This window comes from Oryzias melastigma, linkage group LG10 (genome assembly GCF_002922805.2).
Source record: "Oryzias melastigma strain HK-1 linkage group LG10, ASM292280v2, whole genome shotgun sequence".
NCBI lineage: Eukaryota > Metazoa > Chordata > Actinopteri > Beloniformes > Adrianichthyidae > Oryzias > Oryzias melastigma.
Genome location: NC_050521.1, coordinates 7805697 through 7823942, shown reverse-complemented (window position 1 = coordinate 7823942; position 18246 = coordinate 7805697). Strand labels below are relative to the sequence as shown.

Below are 18246 nucleotides of genomic sequence, written 5' to 3'. Positions count from 1 at the left end.
TACCACAAATCCTGCGCACTGTGCAAGGGGCCCGTTAGTGCTGTTCAAGTGATAAGTATGCGCTCCTTGCTTGCAGCCTGACTTTTAGAAATGAGGAAATAAGACAATCAGAAAATGTCCTACAGTCACTGAACATATAACCTGCACGTGCGTGCAGCATTGTGCACAGTCAGTAAGGGGCCAGTGTGGGCACCTTGCCAAAAACTAGAGTGTTGCATGAGGGCTCCATACATCACCATCACCCACACATCATCCGTTTTATTATTATTATAGTATTATTATGAAATACACTCATCAGCCAATTTGTTAGGCACACCTTGCTAGCACCGGGTTGGACCTCTTATTACCTTCAGAACTGCCTTAATCCTTTGTCGCATTGATTCAACAAGGTACTGGAATCATTCCTCAGAGAGTTCAGTTCATATTGACATGATAGCATCACACAGTTGCTGCAGATTTGTCGGCTGTACATCCATGATGCCAATCTCCGATTCCACCATGTCCTAAAGGTGATCTATTGGGTTGAGATCTGGTGACTGTAGGGGTCATTAGAGTTCAGTGAACTGAAAAATTAACAAATCCATTATTCATTATTTAATTTACTTTAATTTCATCAGCAAATGTTTAAATGTCCTACAGCACATGAATGCATCATCCAGTTCACCAAACCCCCCACATGGGGGCATCTGCCTTATCAGACAATCAGTGGTCATGACTCTACTCTTATGCTGGACTAGCAGCTCTGAGATCAGTTTTGGAGCACGTTCCCACAGCAAGACGATCTTTTCACTTCGGTCACGGAGAACGAAAGGTATTGCTGCTTAAGTTAAGCAACACAATGAATGGAAACAAGTTTGAAACAAGTTGTCGGCTAATGTTCCTCTTCAACTACTAAAAACAGGAAAGTTGTTGCTGCCATAGCCGTGTGAGCTGCGGGAGACGAGCAGTGTCCCTACTCGGGGCATTAGCTAAAGCAGCTAACTCCTCACCGGCCATTTTGTGAGCTGTGGCGCGGGGTGAAATCAACGTGCTGAGCTTTGAACCCAGAACAGCGGTGAGAAATGTTTCATTAGCTCTGGTGCTTTTAATTCTCAGTGTAATAACTATTCTTACATCAAAGCATGGAGGCTGTGAGGGTGAAATGTGGAAAATAATGGTGCTGTGTTCAGACATGTGACTGCAGTTTTAGTTATATAATTATTTATGATTTCCGAAGTAAAAAAAAAAAAAAACGTTATCACTTTATTATTATTATTTGATTGAAAGATTTTGCTTTTAATATATCCTGGAATGATGTACAGGTTGTCTTTATTTTGTAAATACATATAAATGAAAGTTATTCAGAGTAATTTTTGGTGCAGCTTTTCTATTGCATGAAAAGGCCTATAGTGCAGGAAAAGCAATGAAGCACAAGTCTGACAACCTCTGAAGCTTTTCTGAATATGTTTTACTATTTTATCTTATGTTACCTCAGTTATAATAAGCTATCATACGATATTTATTGTAATGTTGGTTACTTACCACAGCGAGAATATTCCAAAATTGTTTACAGAAATGGTAAAATGTGTGACTTCTTTTATGATTATTTTTGCTTTAAATATTGATATTTTGAAAGTTTTACAACTTAAATAGAGCTTGATTTAGATAGTTTTAGGATAATCTGATATATGTGACCTTATGTATAGGTCAGGTTTTTGGTGGACCAGAATTACCAGGAAAGACGAGATCCAGATGGCGAGCCGAAGAACGGGATAATTACACTTACACTGATACACACACTGAAATCGTCTCACAAACTGTGGAGATCAGGTGCACCTGCAACTATTTGTTTTTTAATTGTTTTTAGTTTTAAGGGCCCATTGAACAATATTTTTTTTGAGTGCTCACTCATTACAATTTTTGTTATTAACGGGTTGTGTTTGTTTACAAATTCATTTATTGTTTCTGTAACGGAAAAAATATATGAGGTGTTAGTCAACCGTTGATACTGTGCCGCTCAATTAGGGGTGGGCGATATGATGATAAAAAACCGCGATACGATCTCCAAAGCTGAAATTGTGTCATTTTTGAGAGATCGTTTTATCACGATCTTATATGAAAAGCTGCACCAGCGAGAAGCCAGTCTCTTGTTGACTGCCTGTGACTTTAAATCCGAGCTGCATGTGCCCCCCCCTCTCGCCCACCGGTGTGTTTTCTTTACAAGGGTGAAGCATGGCGGCTGCGGCGGAAAGTTTGGATTTCGAAAATAAGCTCCACATCAATAATATGGAACTGGTTTGGATTTGCACCAGACGACAGCGACCAAAATACCACAATATGCAAAGTGTGCAACGAGAAAGTGAAAACAACTACCGGTAACACTACCAACCTATTCAACCATTTGAAAAGGAAGCATAAAAAGCAGTACAGTGAAAGTCAAGCAACTTAGGCGGCTAAAGCTAAGGCGCCCACAGCAACAGCGTCAACCTCCAAACAACAAACGCTAACAAGTGTGTTCGCTTAACTGACACCCTACGACAAAGGCAGCCAACGCTGGACCAGTATAACTGATGCGGTGGCTTTCCACATAACTAAAGATGTGTGCCCGCTACAAACAGTTGAAGGGGCGGGCTTTCAGAAGACGCTTAAAGTTTTAGATCCGCGGTACGAGTTGCCCAGCCGCAAGTTTTTTTCGAACACCGCTATCCCTCAGTTGTATACAAACTGCCGCACCAAAGTTGCACAGGAAATACAAAATGTGCAGTTTTATGCAACAAGAAGCGATCTATGGTCCAGCAGAACATCAGAACCATATCTGAGCCTTACAATACACTACGTAGAGAATTGGGAGCTATCCAGTGCCACTCTGCAGACCACTTATTTTCCTGATGACCACACCGGAGAGCTCATCGCTGCAGGACTACGTGAAGCTCTCGAGTCATGGGACTTGAACGAAAAAAACATGACATGCATGACGACAGACAGTGGTGCAAATATGGTGAAAGCCTTGGATTTAAATGGATGGACAAGGCTCCAGTGCTTCGGACACAGTTTGCATCTTGCAATTGGTGAGTGTAATTTGTTTAATTTTTTTTATACATATATTTTATTTATTAATTTAATGCGTTTATTTAATTTTATTTTTAAGTTTCATATTGGTTTATTTTTTTGCTAATCTGTTAAATGTAAAGTTTCCAGATATAATCAGGGATTTTTCTTTCTCTCTCTCTTTTTTTTTTTTTTTTTTAAGAAAAAAGTGCCAAGAATCAATGAATTGAACGTGTGGCCTCAGTGTGCAAGAAGGTAGTGAGCACTTTTTCATTTAGTTGGAAAAAAAAGAGAGACCTTCTGACAGCACAAGCGCGCCACAATCTACCTCAGCTAAAGCTGATCACAGAGTCACCAACTAGATGGGGCTCTAAACTGGCCATGATGGAGAGAATTCTTGAACAGGAGAAGGCCCTGTCTGAAGTCCTCAAGATTGACAAGAAAACAAAACATCTGGCTCTGTCATGGCAAGACCTGGATGTGATGGAGCCCTTAAAGAAAGCCCTGGGACCACTAAGAGACTTCACTGATGCCTTCTCTGGGGAGGACTATGTGAGTGTGTCGTATGTAAAGCCTGTACTGCACCTTCTTCAAAACAACCTGCTGAAGGCAGAAGACAATGACTCAGAGTTGTCAAAAAAAATAAAGTCCACTGTGAATGACTACCTCATGGAGAAATACAGTGATCCTGCCACTGATGCTCTGCTTGACATGGAATCACTTGTAGATCCAAGGTTCAAAACCCAGTACATTGATGCTGCTAAAAGGATAGAAATTGAAGAGAGAGCTGTCACTGAGCTTCACTCCCTGTCTCCAGAACCAGAGAGCCCACAACCTTCCACCTCCATGGCCAAGAGTGGTTCCTTTACAAATCCACCAAAGAAAGTGAAGCACTCCTTGGGCAGCTTTCTGAAAGCTGCTTCAGCAGCTCCTTCAACCTCTGTGGAACGAGAAGCTCCCTCTGTGAAGGAGCTTGTTGAAAAGGAGCTACATTCCTACTTGGCACTCCCCAACATTGACAGTGAGGTAAATCCTCTAGAATGGTGGAAGGTACACAAGGTAAACTTTCCAAGAGTCAGCCAGCTTGCACTCAAATACTTGTGCATACCTGCCACAAGTGCCCCATCTGAACGGGTGTTTAGCACAGGTGGGAACATTGTTACTTGCCAAAGAGCAGCCCTGAAACCAGACAAAGTGGACAAGCTGATTTTCTTGGCCAGAAACCTGTGAAAACTTTGATTTTCTTTTTAGAATTTTTGTGAATAGTTTTTCAAATCAGAAACAGTTGTACTGAAGTGTGTTGTGTGTGTGTTCCAAGTGTGTTGCACTGAAGTGAAGTTGTAATTTTTAAACTTCCTATTGTTTACTGTTATTTATTTTTGGCAATACATTGTTTAACTAATCAATATGACTGTTTTTTAGAAATGCACTTTAGAAGTTGCACAATAAATGTAAAAGATTGGTACTGTACAACTATCATTTTAAGTGTTGCTGCTAAATTTGCAATTGTTTTATATGAATTTGATATTTTTACATTTGATATTTTTGTTATTATATTATATTTACTCTTTGATTTAATTATTTTTTGATTTAAAGTAGTATTCCCTCAGTTGCTGAGGCACAGTTTTTAGTTAGTTTCGCTGTTTTACATAGTTTTAATGTTGAGTGATTTTGTGCTGTTGCAAATGAGTGTGTTTATGATGACAAAAATTGAATAAATATATCTATTTTTCAAAATGTGTTTACTTCTTTCAACTAAAATCAGTATAATTCCTTTTTTGTCAATTTGAATTTGTCAATTTAAAAAAATCGTGATAAAATCGAAATCGTGAAATGAAATAGAAAAAATCGTGATTTTTTTTTTTTGCCATATCGCCCAGCCCTACGCTCAATTATTGTTGCTCACTCCCTTGCTCCAGACGAATTTGGATCCTTCGGATACTGGCCATAGTTTGATACACTTAAATAAAATAATGTAATCCATCTCTTAACTTTGAAGTTTGGTTACAAATAGAAGTGGAAAAATTCTGGAAAACATAATTTCAGGGAGAAATGTATGTTAATTTGATATCTAATTATCAAAAACCTGCCTTTATAAGAAAAGTTCGCCTTTATTAATCTTTTACACCTTACTCAAAAAATAAAGTTCATCATTGAGCAGAACTGACTGAGTTTTCCTTGTGAAAGCTTGTTATGGAAACCAGACTCATGAACTACATGACATTTTATTTTAGTAACCAGGTTAGTCAAAAAAAAGAATAAATAAATAAATAAAACACTGTTTTTAATGTAAATACAGTTTCACTTAAAGAAAGAAAACCCTGTCTATCCTATGCTCTAAAAACTGTGGCTTTTAAGATGATGTATATCATAGTATTTTAAACATTTTCAAAAATGCTTTTCATTACAAAACACACAAATTGGAGCTTCAAAAATAAAAATAACATTCATTTTTTAATGTTCAGAGAATAATAATAGATCAGTGATAAATAGCTAAATGTGAATAAGAAAGGGAAAAGAACAAAACTGTAGCTTCTAACTAGAGCTGAGCTGCTTAAAACATGATCAGGCTCTTCAAAGCAGAGCTAATCCGCAGAGGTGGTGATGTACCTGAGCTCTAGGGCTGAGGTGAGATGTACAGTATCACATGTCCTGCAGGTGTCTTCACTATGGCTCAGCAAAAACCTGAAGGATTTACTGCAGGACTTAAAGGGGCGCTCTTCTCACAGCGGCTCTGGCGGCGAGCCTGAAGGAATCAACCACTGCAGCTTTTTTAACAGCCGTCTGGAGGCTCATGACAGAGTTTTGGCAGCTCAGAGAGAAACACTGAAACTGATCCTCCTCTTTATGCCCTTTCTGCTCAGGTCTTAATTTATAAACCATCCAATGTTCAGGCCCGGCTGACTTCTGCTCAGCCCTTAATGCTGCCCCCATCTCCAGCTCTCTTGTCCTCTACTTTGACTTTTCATACCTTTTCTTCAGGCTGGAAAACCTTCTTGCCTTTGTTACATTTAAGATCACTATTTACATAACATGTTTGTTAATATGTCATTAAATATTCATGTGATGAACTGTAGTGATTTTTAAAATTAAATCAAAACTGTTAATGTCTTATAAAAGCAATTCAGTAATTGTTAAATTGACAAAAAAGTCTTTTTTGATCAGGACATTCTGCAGCAGCTAAAATCCAAGAAGGTGACAGCTTTTAAAATATAAAGGGTAAAAGGTTAAATACTCATTTTAAGTTTGTAATATGGGTTTTACATTGATTCTTATGTCTATTGGTATTAGTACTTTTATATGAATTATTACTGTATCTTATATTAATGAATGTTGTTTGTTTTTTATAGTCTGTGTTGTTTTGGACCTTGAGTCCGTATTAAAATCCTTCTTCATGAATGGAGGGAAAGTAGGACTCAATAGCAAGTAATACACACTGCTCAAAAGAATAAAAGGAACCCTATGAAAACACGTCCTATATCCGAACAAATAAAATGTTCTTTTGAAAGGGTTTATTCTTTACATACAGTGAAGCTAATAAGAATTTGAACACTGTGTGAATTTACAAGTTCTCACACTTAGAAATCATGGAAGGGTCTTACATTTCTATTTTAGGTGCATGTTTCTAAAATGTTTCAATTATGACCTCAAAGACCTGTTAGTCCACCTTAAAACAGTTCACTTCCACCTTTTCTCCTAAATTAAAAGCACCTGTTTGAGGTTGATAGGTGCATAAAGACACCTGCCTACCTCATACAATCAGCAACACTCTACTAACATGGCCAAGACAGAAGAGCTGTCCAAAGACACCAGATACAAAATTGTAGAGCTCCACAAGGCTGGAAAGGGAAATTGCCAACCAGTTTGGTGAAAAGAGATTCACTGTTGGAGCAATTATAAGAAAATGGAAGGAGCTAAACACGACTCTCAAACTCCCTTGGACTGGGGCTCCATGCAAGATCTTACCTCGTGGGGTCTCAGTGATTCTAAGAAAGGTGAGGATCCACCCTGGAACTACATGGGAGGAACTGGTCAATGACCTGAAAAGAACTGGACCACTTGATCTAGAGGAGTCATGGGAGAAAGTCATGTGGTCAGATGAAGCCAAAGTAGAACTTTTTGTCTAAATTCCACTCGTATTTGGAGAAAGAAGAATGATGAGAACTATCTCAAGAACACCATCCCTACTGTGAAGCATGGGGGTGTTAGCATCATGCTATGGGGTGTTTCTTTGCACATGAACAGGACGACTGCACTTTATTAACGAGAGGAGGCCATGTATAGCAAGATTTTGGGATCGACCTCCTTCTCTCAGAGTAGTAAAGATGGGTCATGGCTGGGTCTTCCAACTTGAAGCACACAGCCAGGACAACCAAGGAGTGACTCTGTAAGAAGCATATCAAGGTTCTGGAGGGGCCTAGCCAGTCTCCAGACCTAAATCCAATAAAAAAAAAAAACATTTGGAGGGAGCTCAAATTCCTTGATTTTCAGAAACCTGACTGATCTAGAAAAGATCTGTGTTGAAGAGTGGGCACAAATTTCTCTTGCAGTGAATGCAAACATCCAGGTATGCTTCTGATGAGGCGGCGGATGGTCTGCTAGAGGATCTCCTCTCCCACTTGGACCAAATCATCCACCAACTCCTGCACAGTCTGTGGTGTAACCTGGTGTTGCTGGATGGACCAAGACATGATGTCCCAGATGTGCTCAATTGGATTCAGGTCTGGGGAACAGGCAGGTCAGTCTAATGGCAGTCAGGCCACTTTTAGTGAGCTGTGCGGCCCACTGAAGCGATGCCACCCCAAACCATCACAGACTCATTGCCAAACCGATCATGCTGAACGATGTTGAAGGATGCAGAAAGTTATCCACAGCATCTCCAGATTCTGCCACATTTGTTCAGTGTGAAGCTTCTTTCATCTGTGAAGATCTCAAGTGGTAAATATATCAATCTTGGTGTTCTCTAGGAAATGCCAAACGTCTTACACGGTGCAGGGCTGTAAGCACAATTCCTACCTGTGGACGTCAGGCTCTCATACCAACCTCATGCAGTCTGTTTCTAACAGTTTTAGCAGACACGTGCACATTTGTGGCCTGCTGGAGGTCATTTTACAGGACTCTGACAGTGCTGCTCCCGTTTCTCCTTCCACAAAGGAAGAGGTAGAGGTCCTGATGCTGGGTTTTTGCCCTTCTACAGCCTCCATGTCTCCTGATGTACTGGGCTGTCTTCTGGTAGCGCCCCCATGTTCTGGACACGCTGACAGACACGGCAAACCTCCTTACCAAAGCTGGCATTGACGTGCCGTCCTGGATGAGCTGCATTACCCAGGCCACTTGGATTGGTTGTAGACATCGTCTCATGGTACAACACTGTCTGGATTCAAAATTCACCAAAACATCAGCCAGAAAACATAAGGAGGAAGTTGTTTGTGGTCACCACTTGCGGAACCACTTCTATTAATGGGTCTAATATTTCCACCTGTTGTGTATTCTACTTCACAAAATCATGTGAAATTAATTGTCAGTTAGTGTTACTTCCTAAATGGACAGTTTGATTACACGGAAGTGTGTTTAACTTGGAGTCAAACTGAGTTGTTAGGTTTCCCCTTTCTGAACCTTTTATCAGTCAGAAATCTACGATCCATTCGGGACCTGACAGAGTCGTATTACTGGAGCTCCATGAAGTTGCATTGCAGCCATCATAGCACATCTTCACAAAACTATAATTTTCTTTGTGAAAACATCTTCTTCTTGTTCAAGAAAACAACCTAAATTCATTTGTCTTGTGCCTATCAGCATATCAGGCCCCAGCTGCCAACATGTTGGCTCAGCTACGTATTTATTTAAACCTGCCTTGCTCCTGGCGCTCAGCAAAGGCCTCGCCGGGGACCTCCCAAGCTTGTTTGGGAATCCATTCACACCTGTGCATTAAATTACTGACAGTAATGTTACCAGTAATGCTTGGACCAGGTCCCACTTACGATTGCATTAAAGCTGCAGGAACTTGGAAACATCGAAAGTGACCAGATAAAGGCTCCATGCTGGGGGGGGACTGCCTTGAGGTGCATTTTTTTAAAGCCTGGTGATACATAAACAGCTGTTCACAGCTGGGCGGATACATGCCACTCTGTTTATAGATAAGTTGTGGAGTGTTAGTGACATAAATAACTGCTGTTATTCATGTCAATAATAACTTCTGATGAGAATTTTTCTTCTAAAAGCCCACGCGCTGACATTGCTGCCTCAGGGTGGGGGCGGGTGAATCTTTGTTTGAATGTTACCTCACTGCTGAGGCCTCAATAGCTTTTGAACTTGAGAGGCATGAACACCTGTGCAGCCCCCCATCCGCCCCCCATCAGGATTCCTTTCACCTCGTCTCACTCTGCAGCACTCAGTGAGGAGCTGAGAAGAAAAGAGGGGCGAAGCGGAAAAAGGAAAGTTTCCAAAGACGCCTCCCAAGTTGTCAGGTTAGGGTCACAGGTCGGAGGTCGGCAGGGAGGGGGTATGTCAGGTCTTAAGTGGGGCAGACAAGCCGATGGAGGGCTTGCTTACCTGGCGACCTGCTAACCTGGAGCCAGGTGGGAGCACAAAGCACCTGGCTTTAGTAAGCATCACATAAACAGGAAGGAGATCACAGCAGACAAACCCAACGTGATGAAAGGTGTCAGGAATAAAAGCAGAACAAAAATTATCATCTGATCAATAGAAAAGTCTTTGAATTTGCATTTTTTTTAATATTGGATTAATCTAAAAGGAATTAACGCGTTAATAAGTGTTAACGTAAATTAGTCAAAGTCCTTCGTTTTAACTCAGTGGTTCAGGCTTCCACGACCTGCGTTAAAACATTTCGTTGGGTATTATCTCGCTGCATGGTCGCTTACAAAAGAAATACTCAGAAATGCAGTTTTATTCTGAACTTTCTCAATAAATGTCCTCCATCATTAAAATGATTCTACAATCATGTGTTAACACCAAAAACACTTTTTTTATTGGAGTGAGTTTTCAAAGTTACAGGTTCGATGTTGTTTCCATTCTTGCTAAACATAGAACGTTGTGATGTATTTTTCATTTATTGATTCATCACATGTGCTGTACAGGTTGAATATTTAGACTGCATAGAGATCATTTTAGTACCCACACTACAGGAGCTGTGCTGAAATGGTCCAGTTTCTGGTTCTGATTATCTTGCTGAGATGTTCTTCTCTGGATTATTTTTTGTGGAGAGAAACATAAGTTTCCTTTGTATAAAATTAGGGATGCCAGAATTGTTGACTTAAAACCGAACTCTATCTTACGACATTAAACTGAATCATGGGAAAAGTGAATTGTTGCCTCTCTACTGCATTTCACCGTGTTAAGGTTGAAGGTGTCAGTCAATTATTGTGCTAAAATTACGAAAGACACTATCCATGTAATTAATATAAGACCATTTTAGCATCTGCCAAATGAAAGGTATTTTTTCAACGCAAATCGAAACAAAACTGTGACCCAACAATTAAGGTTTGAAACAAATGAAGAGTTGAAAAGTGAATCATTGCATCCCTTATTACAGAACCTTTCAGTATTCTTAGATCATTTCAAAATCATGTTAACTCTCCATGACACATGCATACCTATACCATCAGGATGCATCTTCCTCCTTTTATGTTTACCTGTAGACAAAACAGCAGGTTGTAGGCTCTGCAATTGCAACTGGGTTTATTTCTAACATCATTGACAGAATAATAGCAATAACTGATGGCTTTGGGTTATGTCTCCCAGGCACTGAGATTCTTCAACTTTTTTTAATCTTTTTTTTCTTTTTTCAAAAATGGTCTGCACTAAGAGTTGTAACATATACATCAAGGAAAATTGTTTTCAAAGGATTCCATCATTTTTTTGTTTGCTTTCATTGACTGGAGAACACAAGTTTACTTATTAGAGACTTTGTCTTGAAAAGACTTCCTTTATATTGTGACAATAGACAACAAAATAAATAGACAAAAGCTGACTGCAACTCTAATTCATAAAGCCAGAGTGGAACAAATTTTGAAAGAAACATTTTATTTGCAAATCTGTAGGAATTTTAATTTTATTACTGCAGATGAAGGTTGTGTCTGAATTCCTTCTACTTAGCTCACTATATAGTGCATTTGCCATTTTGTGGCGCTGTCTGAATATACAATTTTAAAATCTAGTGCCCTAGAAATATCCCATAAGTCTCTGCAAAACAACGGTGTGCATCAATGCTAACTAGATTGGTGAAAATAGATCACAATGCATTGTGTTTGAACATTTTTTCAAACATTTATGCAAGCTTTATCTTTAAAGCAAAGTGGATCCTTAAATAGTCTTTTTTACTTCAGGAAATCGATGATGTCATATTTGCTGCTTGAAACAAACGTAGAGGCATAGTGATAGATATTTCTTTCTGCACAGTGTAGTTTTTTAGTACTTGTTGAATTTGCACACATCCCCGGGACTCACCATCCTGCAAGTTTTCTGTTTCCTTGGGACGTTTTCATGAATGAAACACCTCCGTTATTGCTTTCAAGGTTGCTGAATTTACAAATGTATTAAACCTCATGAAGGAAAAACAATCGGACTGAATGAACGCTCTCTGGTTACCTGCTCTGAGTAGCGTGAGCTTAAAGCACAAAGGCAGTACACGCAAAGGTTAAACGCAGCCTCGCCGCACTAATCCGCAGCATCAGTGACATGCGATCATCTGAGCAAACAATTGTTTTAATTAGAATGCAGATCACCAAAGGGCGACAGCGCTCGTACAGACGGAGATGCTGACAGCTGAGAATCTGTGTGCGGATAATGAAAAGGCTTATTTACTTTAGTGGTGTGTGTGTCCCTGTAAGCCAGGGAACAAGGCCGGATGACATTAATGATGATCTGTGACATACGGCTGAGGGAGGAGGAGGCCTGCTCCTCAGTGAGCTGATCTCTGACATTCAGCTGTCTGTGCGGCTCTCTATTCATTATTGATGCCTGTTCATTATGAGTTAGTGATGTGGGTGAGAAGGCCCCTGAAGTTGTGTGGCAATGAAATTAGGAGAGTTCATCCAAATAAAATCTGTTCTCAAACTTTAAAAAGCTTAAAAAAAATTAAAGCTGCGTGATTTCAGTGTGCTGACAAAGATTAAATGATCAACTCGACAAACCTGTCGGTTTAGTCTCTGTTCAAAAAAGCATTTTAGCCGTCTAAACCAGTGTCAGATGACACGTGTAAACAGCTTCAGGCAGGTTGTTAAGGGTTTATTTTACAGACTTTCGTTAAACATCAGTAAATGTCAAGGCAAACCACTTAAAATGTGTTCGTCTGGTGGCTGGTGTTAGAGTGGAGGATGTTGAAGACAGGCTTAGATGGAGGAAACTGATTTGCTATGGCGACCCCTGAAGGGAAAAGCCGAAAGGAAAAGAAGAAAGAAGATCTGACTTCCCTACCAACTCTCTGAGCTTTAGTCTTTCATCCTTGTTCTTTGCTGGATTTCATTTTTTCTGTCACGGGATTGGGTGGGTTGTAATTCTCTTCATCGCTGCCATCAATATATGATCGCTGCACTTTAGATTGTGACTAGGAATGCAGATGGCTTCTGGGTAATGTATTTTTTAAATAGTTTCATGATAGGCATCTTTTCAGCTTGTTTGTGGAACGGTCTGCCAGAGGACCTGAGAGCTGCAGAGGACAAAGATGCTTTTCAGAAAAGGCTCAAGAACAATCTTTTTAACTATTAGGTAATTCTTATTACTTTAGATATTCATTTATTTTTGTATTTACTCATCTATTTTATCATGTTTTATGAATTGTGGATTACTAATAACTTTATTAATATTCATTATTTCAAGGTTTTATTATTTTTTAATTGATTGCTCTTATCAATATGTGTACTTTTTAATTCCCATTTTTATTTTAATTTTTATTTCCGGTGCTTCCTCGTTTCGGTCCTCCCCCTCTGGGTCTGCTGCTGTTCAGGCCGCTGCAGCTCTGGATGAGGGCCTGCATCCCCGCCCAGCTGTGGTGAGGCGGGCCCCCGCCTGTGATGCTGCATTTGGGTGGATATGCAGCTATTTATAGAGAGGGAGATCCAACTATCAGCCATTGGTTCCAGCAAGAATTTTATCCTGTGTCATCCGGTCTAGTGATTAATGGCAGAGACGATGCCAATCAATCCCACAGGAATCACGTGACTCGTGGGATTCCCGAAAAAATGTCATCCTCTACTATGTAGCCACAATGGGCCAAAGTCTAACCCTTAACCCTCTTTGTAGATTACTATTATGGTATATACGTTTCTCCTTATAAAAGGTACCTACGATGTTTTACTTTTTTTTTTTTATTTCTTCAGATCAAACTTTAGTATTCCTGAAGTTACTTGTATTCGGGTTAATACAACACAGTGTATGACTTTACTATATCCTGATACATAAACTATTTCAAATATTATTAACTATATTTATTTTAGTATAATAACAATATGAAATGCTGACATTAAGGAGCTTTAGGTATTTTAGTTTGAAAAAATAGTAAATTATTGTATACATTTTCCCTCATTAACAAGATTACAAAATAAACGTATTTGAAATGTAATGAAGCGCCTGATTGGTAGTCAGAGGCGTACAGGTCATTGTTGGTGTGAGTGTGGCCCCCAGTTTTTAAGTTCTTCAAACCAGGAAATGTTTAAACAGGGTCAATTAGCCACTATTTAGCACAGAGCGCGCTTCTGGCAGCTCTTGTCTGCAGCTGACTTGACAGAGGTCATGCTCTCTGGAGTTCTGCATATCAATTATGGGCCCTTTCACAGTTTGCCGCTTTGGAAACATTAGACAAGTTCAATCCCTTTGCCCTTCACTGCTTTTGTGCACGGCTTTGAAATCAGAAAAAAAAACTATACATCTACAGGGTGGTTGGAAATTGGTGGAAATTTTTTCAGTCTTCTTTAATCCATCCTCACTCGCAGAATCCTCTTCATCGTTCACAAAGAATTTAACAAAAAAGGGTTTCATGTATTGCTTAGTAGTTGGTAATGACTACAATAGTCACAGAAACACTGGAACCACTTTACAAGGGGATAAGAAACTGCAAAGTTTAGGCAGCTTGAGAAAAATCTGTTTTGGTGAATTAAAAACACTTTAAAGACTAAACCTTTACACACTAAAGGGTGCACTGGATTATAAAGCGCACCGCCACTGAACTATGAAGCTACACACTTACCAGACATGATGCGTGCTCAAGAACGTGGTAAATGTTGGAAGAGGCTTTGTACGAAGTGTCAAAATAGTGCTAATCTCAGGAATCTTGAACCAGGCTTTTTCTTTCACATCTATGTTCTTAGATATGAAGGATTTGGGCTGAACCAGAATTCTTCCCTTTTCCCTACCCCTACATTTAGCCCTCCAAATGGAGGGTTATGGGAAAACGGCATCTCTGTTAGGGAATGAGGAGGACAACCCAAAACAGAGCAAACACAGGTCACAATTAAAGTGTTTATTAGGAAGGTAGAATATTTGAGTGGGCCGCCAGATGCACAGGTGAGCCTGAAAGTCAGATAAAGAGAGTTATTTGGAGATCCTGGTTCCACGCTTGGGGTGATGGTGATCTCTTACTTAGAACTCCAGAAGCAGACGTGAGAGAAGAGTCTTTGAAGCGTCCGAGTGCAGGGCGGATGGCGTCAGGAATGATGGAAGATTCCTCCACTGCTGCGGTGTACAGGAGGAGAATCCACCGGAGGGTGAAGACCAGTGTTGGAGCAGCTTTACTCCGTGTTGAGATGAGGGAACTGGAAACGTCACGCCTCTTCAGGATGGAAACGGAGGAGGAAAAACCAGGGCAGAAAAACTCCAGACAGGGGACAGGCTTAAACTCGTTACCAGGCCAGAAAAGGGTCAAAAACATGAAAAGACTAGAAGTGCAAGGATTGTTACTAGCTGGAACGTGACTGATTCAACGAACTGGCAGGGTGGATGTGAAACTGAGGACCTTAAATAGTGTGAACACCAGCTGGAGCACAATGAGAGCTTAATCAGCACAGGTGAGTGAGATTAGGGTGGAGGAAGGAAAGGAGGGGTGAAGGAGCAGAGCAGAACCATGACAATCTCAGAATTAGGATGTAACTTTTACATTGATTACTCAATGACGTAATCAATAATTGAGGGTCAGCTACATTAGCACAGAGCATAAAGCGCTCAAATATAGAATTCAACAGCAGTTGTATGACTTTAAAAAGGTCATGCTATAACAAAACATCATTACTTTCATTTAAATATAAACCATAGAGCGCACGCACGTGAAGAAAAACAATTCTTCTCCGCAGCACAGAGCAACACACAACCCCCTCATGGCAGAAAGGTCTATATCCCTCCGCTTGGAGGGTAGGCCCTTAAAAAGACGATTTCTGACTCCACTTCCACTGCAAATGCTCCTTCAAATCAAGGGGTAGGGAGAAGGGAACATTTTTACATGGTTTCATAGAATTCTGTCTGGTCACAAACTGCAATTGGTAATTTCTCCTTCATTATCAACTTTTGTTTTTTTTCTAAGCAATTTTTTACTTCTCAGTTTTGTGTTTTACAAACGTATACATAACTAACAAAAACGTGTCCCAGATTGGACGAAGTTCAACTGATTTAACTTTTGACAAGAATTCATTGGCTGTGCAGTTTTTACGTAGAACCTGTAAACAGACGTTAAAACTTAAAAACACAAATACACTTGTTTACATAGACTTTTCAATGACACTTATTGCTGGTTTCATTTAAAAAAAAAAAAAATTAGGGGTTTATTATTTGCGTCAAGACATATAAAAACAAAAAAAGACTATGAAACCTAAATTTCCTTGCCTTTCGTGTTAAGTTTCCATCAATAAAAGCTGGATAGCAGCTGCTTCAGGAGTCCACTGCTCCAAATGTTGACAAAGTTGGCTTTGCTTTTTTTTTTTACCTGAAAAAAGACTTTGTGTTACCATTTTAATTTGCCCTTCAGAAAAAAGTGTGCCTCAAATTATCCAAAATGTAAGATAAACAGGGGTGAGACGAATGTCACCTTTTTTTTTTCGTCTTCCAATTATCATTAATAGGGGCAGTGTTTTCAAGGGAGAGGCTCAAACTAAAACACTTGTTCCTGTCCCTCAATGATGAAATTAAGTTGTCATTGGAGCATCTGCCGAATATTTGCACGCTCGTGACAAAAAAGGAACGATAGTTAGGAGTGCTACATAGCAATCAGTGACATTCTAGCAGACGGCCCGTATTAGTCGGTGTTCATTTCAGGGTTGCAGAACTGAGGTCGTGACCCGCACCTCAGGCAGGTGCTGTCGTTTGACTTGATTATATTAAAAAAATCTGAAAGATTAGGTCCCATATGAAACACAGCTGGGGGAAACAATCTCCACATCATCTTTTAGCGGAGTGTGTCCATCACAGGAACACATGGGCTCACTCAGTGAAGTGGAAATTTAAGCTGACAGTCGACTTCTCAAATAAATAAATTGCTCCATCTTTTTGTTTTAAGATATTAAAGCAATTTCAATAATTGTTTGAAACAAGTCCACTTTTCCTAATTCCCATCTGTGTCCTTGACGACGGGGGTCACAGGCGAGCCCTCTCCTGACAGCTGCACCAGATGGGGAAGAAAGAAAAGGAGGAGTGGGGGGGTGGAAGAAAAGAAGAAGAAGAGGACTTCTGTCAATGTCCAAAAGAGAATTGGAGTCATTTCTTCTTGAGTCGGCTTTAGAGCCCACGGCCTTAAGATGACAAGCCGACGGCCACGGGCGGTAAAAGTCGGCAGCGATGGCTGAGTGAAGGACTGGAAAAATACCTGCTTGTTAGAAAAGTGTTTGAACTCCTAATTGTGAGGAGCTTTAGGCAAATCCGTCAGTTAGAGGGGAGGCCTTGTCCAAACAGAGAGGAGTAAAACAGATACCTTCAGCTCCGACAGAACGGGAGTCAAGACAAATACCGGCGATAAAGAGGGATGAGAGATCGCTTGTTGACTTTGGACTTGAGAGGCTCCGATCTCTTCATCACTGAGACTAAACAACACCAAGTTTACAGAGAATGTGACACTCTGACACTTACATTTGATTCTCAGAAGATACTCTTGAGTAAGTAGATGGCTGGAGAAAAAACAACAACATTTCTTCACTTCTTAGGCTGTGTTTGACACATGTTGCAGGCCGTCAGACTGTTGAGGAAGCAGTCTGTATATTATTTTTTATTGGTTTGCAGTCGTGTTTGGTTGATTTGGCTTTCAGGGACGAAAACGGATCATTTCCTGAAGTAGATTGGGAAATGTTAGACCTTCCTTCATCATAACAAATATAAAAACATTTAAAATGGCTTGTATTTTGTTTAGATCCTACTTTGACAGTTTAAAGTTCAATTTCTATTTACATGTTAATATAATACCTAGTAGGAAAATTCGTTTTTTGACCATCTGAAATGTAAAGTTTGCAAGATGAGTTTGAGATAAAATTTAAGAGAAAACATGTAAAAATTTAAAACAGTGACAAACCAAAATAAAAAAAAACAGATGCAATATATACAGCATATAAAATATTAACAAATATGAGATAAAAAAAAACAAAAGGCATAAACTGATATAAATATATCTATATGTATACATATTTTTCTATGAACACACAATAGACAGTATTTAAACTATTATTTTAAATATTTGTTTTTTATAAACTATAAAAAAAGGAATTATAAGATATAAAAAAAACACTTAATAAGTTAATAACTAAAAACTTTATCACGGTACTTTGCTGATATTAAATTAAATGTACTTATAATGTACTTTTTGGTATGAAAACCCGTAAAGATCACCAAAACGAGAAATACATGAGAAATTTGGTCTGAACACAAAAAGCATCACACACTGACTCAAGATTGTTTTTTTCTGCCCTCAGTCTATAGTTAAAAATCAGTGTTTAATTTTAATAGAATTATAAATGTAAACAAATGTTTCAAAAATATTTATTCTTATTTTTATTGTAATTTTGCTATTATATCTCCAGTATTTCTATTTTTAAACATTCAGAGATTCCTGCATTTAAACATTTGCATTTGTAAAAGTCAATAGTAGCAACTCTGGTTTTTAAGAGGGTTAAATGTACAAATATTAGCACTAAAAATGTAAAGAAAAATGCATAAACACACACAGCATCATTTCCCTTTTTCCCTGGAAAATAATTTAATAAAAAAAGACTGAACGACTGGTTAATGTTTAAC

The 18246-nt window shown here is 39.2% G+C and overlaps 1 protein-coding gene and 2 long non-coding RNA genes across 3 annotated transcripts; 2 read left to right on the top strand and 1 right to left on the bottom strand.

Annotated features, from left to right (window-relative positions):
- Positions 1–571: 571 nt before the first annotated feature.
- Positions 572–1229, top strand: LOC118599282. The gene is made up of 2 exons (XR_004948583.1): positions 572–811; positions 902–1229. It is a non-coding gene; the product is annotated as an uncharacterized LOC118599282 (long non-coding RNA).
- Positions 1230–3258: 2029 nt separating this feature from the next.
- LOC112153692 (zinc finger BED domain-containing protein 1) lies at positions 3259–5468 on the top strand (the record flags this gene model as incomplete). The annotated part of the gene is made up of 1 exon (XM_024284060.2): positions 3259–5468. A coding segment is annotated over one exon (999 nt), but the record flags the coding sequence as incomplete, so codon positions are not given.
- Positions 5469–14488: 9020 nt separating this feature from the next.
- Positions 14489–15132, bottom strand: LOC118599286. Its single transcript, XR_004948587.1, has 2 exons — positions 14623–15132; positions 14489–14553 (listed from the first exon to the last, which is right to left on the bottom strand). It is a non-coding gene; the product is annotated as an uncharacterized LOC118599286 (long non-coding RNA).
- Positions 15133–18246: the final 3114 nt, after the last annotated feature.